Source organism: Acyrthosiphon pisum, chromosome A3, assembly GCF_005508785.2.
Source record: "Acyrthosiphon pisum isolate AL4f chromosome A3, pea_aphid_22Mar2018_4r6ur, whole genome shotgun sequence".
NCBI classification, from domain to species: domain Eukaryota; kingdom Metazoa; phylum Arthropoda; class Insecta; order Hemiptera; family Aphididae; genus Acyrthosiphon; species Acyrthosiphon pisum.
This window is the reverse complement of record NC_042496.1, coordinates 30174865-30176885: the sequence shown is the minus strand read 5'-3', so window position 1 is coordinate 30176885 and position 2021 is coordinate 30174865. Positions and strand designations below refer to the sequence as shown.

At 27.1% G+C, this 2021-nt stretch overlaps 2 protein-coding genes across 6 annotated transcripts in view; one reads left to right on the top strand and one right to left on the bottom strand.

Annotated features, from left to right (window-relative positions):
- Positions 1 to 2021, top strand: part of LOC100570184 (nose resistant to fluoxetine protein 6) — a 125830-nt gene that overhangs the window by 24817 nt on the left and 98992 nt on the right. The window lies entirely within an intron of this gene.
- LOC115034406 overlaps positions 282 to 2021 on the bottom strand; it is a 4917-nt gene continuing 3177 nt past the window's right edge. Inside the window, exons 2-3 of one of the 3 annotated variants that reach the window (XR_003839766.1) lie at positions 1022 to 1140; positions 282 to 941 (exon numbers count right to left, since the gene is read on the bottom strand). Coding sequence is in view for 2 of the 3 variants with exons in the window: in XM_029491234.1 (XP_029347094.1) it covers positions 874 to 941 (68 nt within the window). In the remaining variant the exon portion in view is untranslated. Of the gene's footprint in view, positions 942 to 965; positions 1141 to 2021 lie in introns of those variants that run through there. The other 2 variants (XM_029491234.1, XM_029491235.1) reach the window with 2 other exon arrangements.

Genomic DNA, 2021 nt, shown 5'->3' with positions numbered 1-2021 from the left:
ATATCGAAAAAAGGAGTTCGATGCGGGCTGTAGAATATTCTCCTCTATTAATAAAAAAAAAATTATCAAATTTGGTTAACTCTACAGGGCAGGATCATTATTCCCGTAAACCGTGTTTTTGAGGTCAAAATAACATTGGCACCGGGCGCCTTAAGATATTTGTCAGTTTGTATTTTGATTGTTGTGCCACCTGAACCTGGAAAATGGAAATTTGAGAATAATATTTTAACAAAATAAAATTATGTTATATTTTAATATTTATTATTATTTATCATTTATCGCATTAATATTTGCCCCATATAACCTTAAAAATAGTATCACTAAATTTTCATGTGATAAGTTCTTATGTCCTATCCATTCTTATATTATCTCATTGAACTATATATAACTGGAACGCTCACCGCCCATATGACTAGCGTAAATAAAACCGAGCGAGTGTATTAGAAAGAGATAGCGAATACTTTAGGTATTTCTATCTCTGTCTTTATTGATAATACGTCGTACCGTATTCATTTTAAATGTTTACCGGCATAAATATTGTGAATATTGTGATTGACGTCCGTCAATTTCAGCTTTTTGCTCTTTCTGCTTGAATTGACGTGTTTGTTAATATTTTATATTCTAGTCTACAGGTACAATTAGAAAATGGTGAATTTTTGTAGTGCATTTAACTGTTTCAGTTCAAGTGATGTTAAAAATTAATTAATATTTCACAAGTTAGTATTAATGTTAACGTCCCGTATAATCCCATTTTTTTCTTTATTGTTAATTTATAATTTTTTTATTTATTTTTTTTTTATTCTACGATCTTTTTAGTATCACAGTATTCAATAGAACATATTTTAAATCTATACTCGTGCCGCCGGTAGAACGCTACTCGCTCGCGCATCCAAATGATCGAGCTCCACGGTTTTGTAGCCAAATTTCTCGCACTCTACCACCTAAAAATTCAGATAAAGTAGAAGTTAAGTGGTGTGAAATATTTGAATACACTAAAGCTCATGACATTGATACAACTAACATATCAAAAATTGTAGAATATTCTTTGGCACTTCCGGGAACAAATGCTGCAGTAGAACGGATTTTTTCAACCATTAATGTGTTGTGGACAGATGAAAAAAAATCGATTTTTGGTTGAAACTATCAAATCAATTATAATTGTAAAAACACATTTTAAAAACTTATCTTGTAATGAGTTTTATAATATTATATTAAAAGAAACTAAGATACTCAATGAAATCAGTTCAGCACAAAAGTATACAAAAACATCAAAAGAATAAATTTCCTGCCATAGTCATCAAAATAATTTATTTTGGGATTTTTGTGTACATATTATATTTATACTTATATTTATACTTATTAATATTTTATTTGTATTTAAAAACTATTATACAGCATACATTTAATTTGTTTTTTTTATATTAATATATTTAGTTAAGTAACTTAAGTGTCCCGTATTTTTATTTTATTTTTATGGTCACCCTAAACATGCATCATCTATAAATAAATTCTAAACCATTTAATTTGTAATTTTCAGATTTTAATCATAAACCTGACTTAACCATAATCCCTCTTCACCACCAAACACCTGCCGAAAATTAATTTTTTCAAATTCTCCACCCCCCCCCCCCCCCCTATTACAGCAAATATTTTATATAATATTATTAACTATTACATTTAATTTTTTTTTATAAAAACTAATAAATATTGAATGGATAAGTAATTACATAGTTAGGTATTTCATATTTTGGACAATTGTATTTCATTCTGTTTTTGTATATTACATTTTTTAAATAAATAAATAAGTAAATAATTTAAATATATCAACAACAGAGTTTTATTGGTAAAAAAAATATAAATTGGTTGTTAATTTATCAAGCGGACAGTTTAATTTCTGAATGCAGGTAATATTTAATGCTAATTAATCCAAATATGCATTGTATAATATGTATATATACGTATATTTATATTATAAATAAATATCTCGTAGTCCAATAATTATGATTCAATCGTCAGCCGCA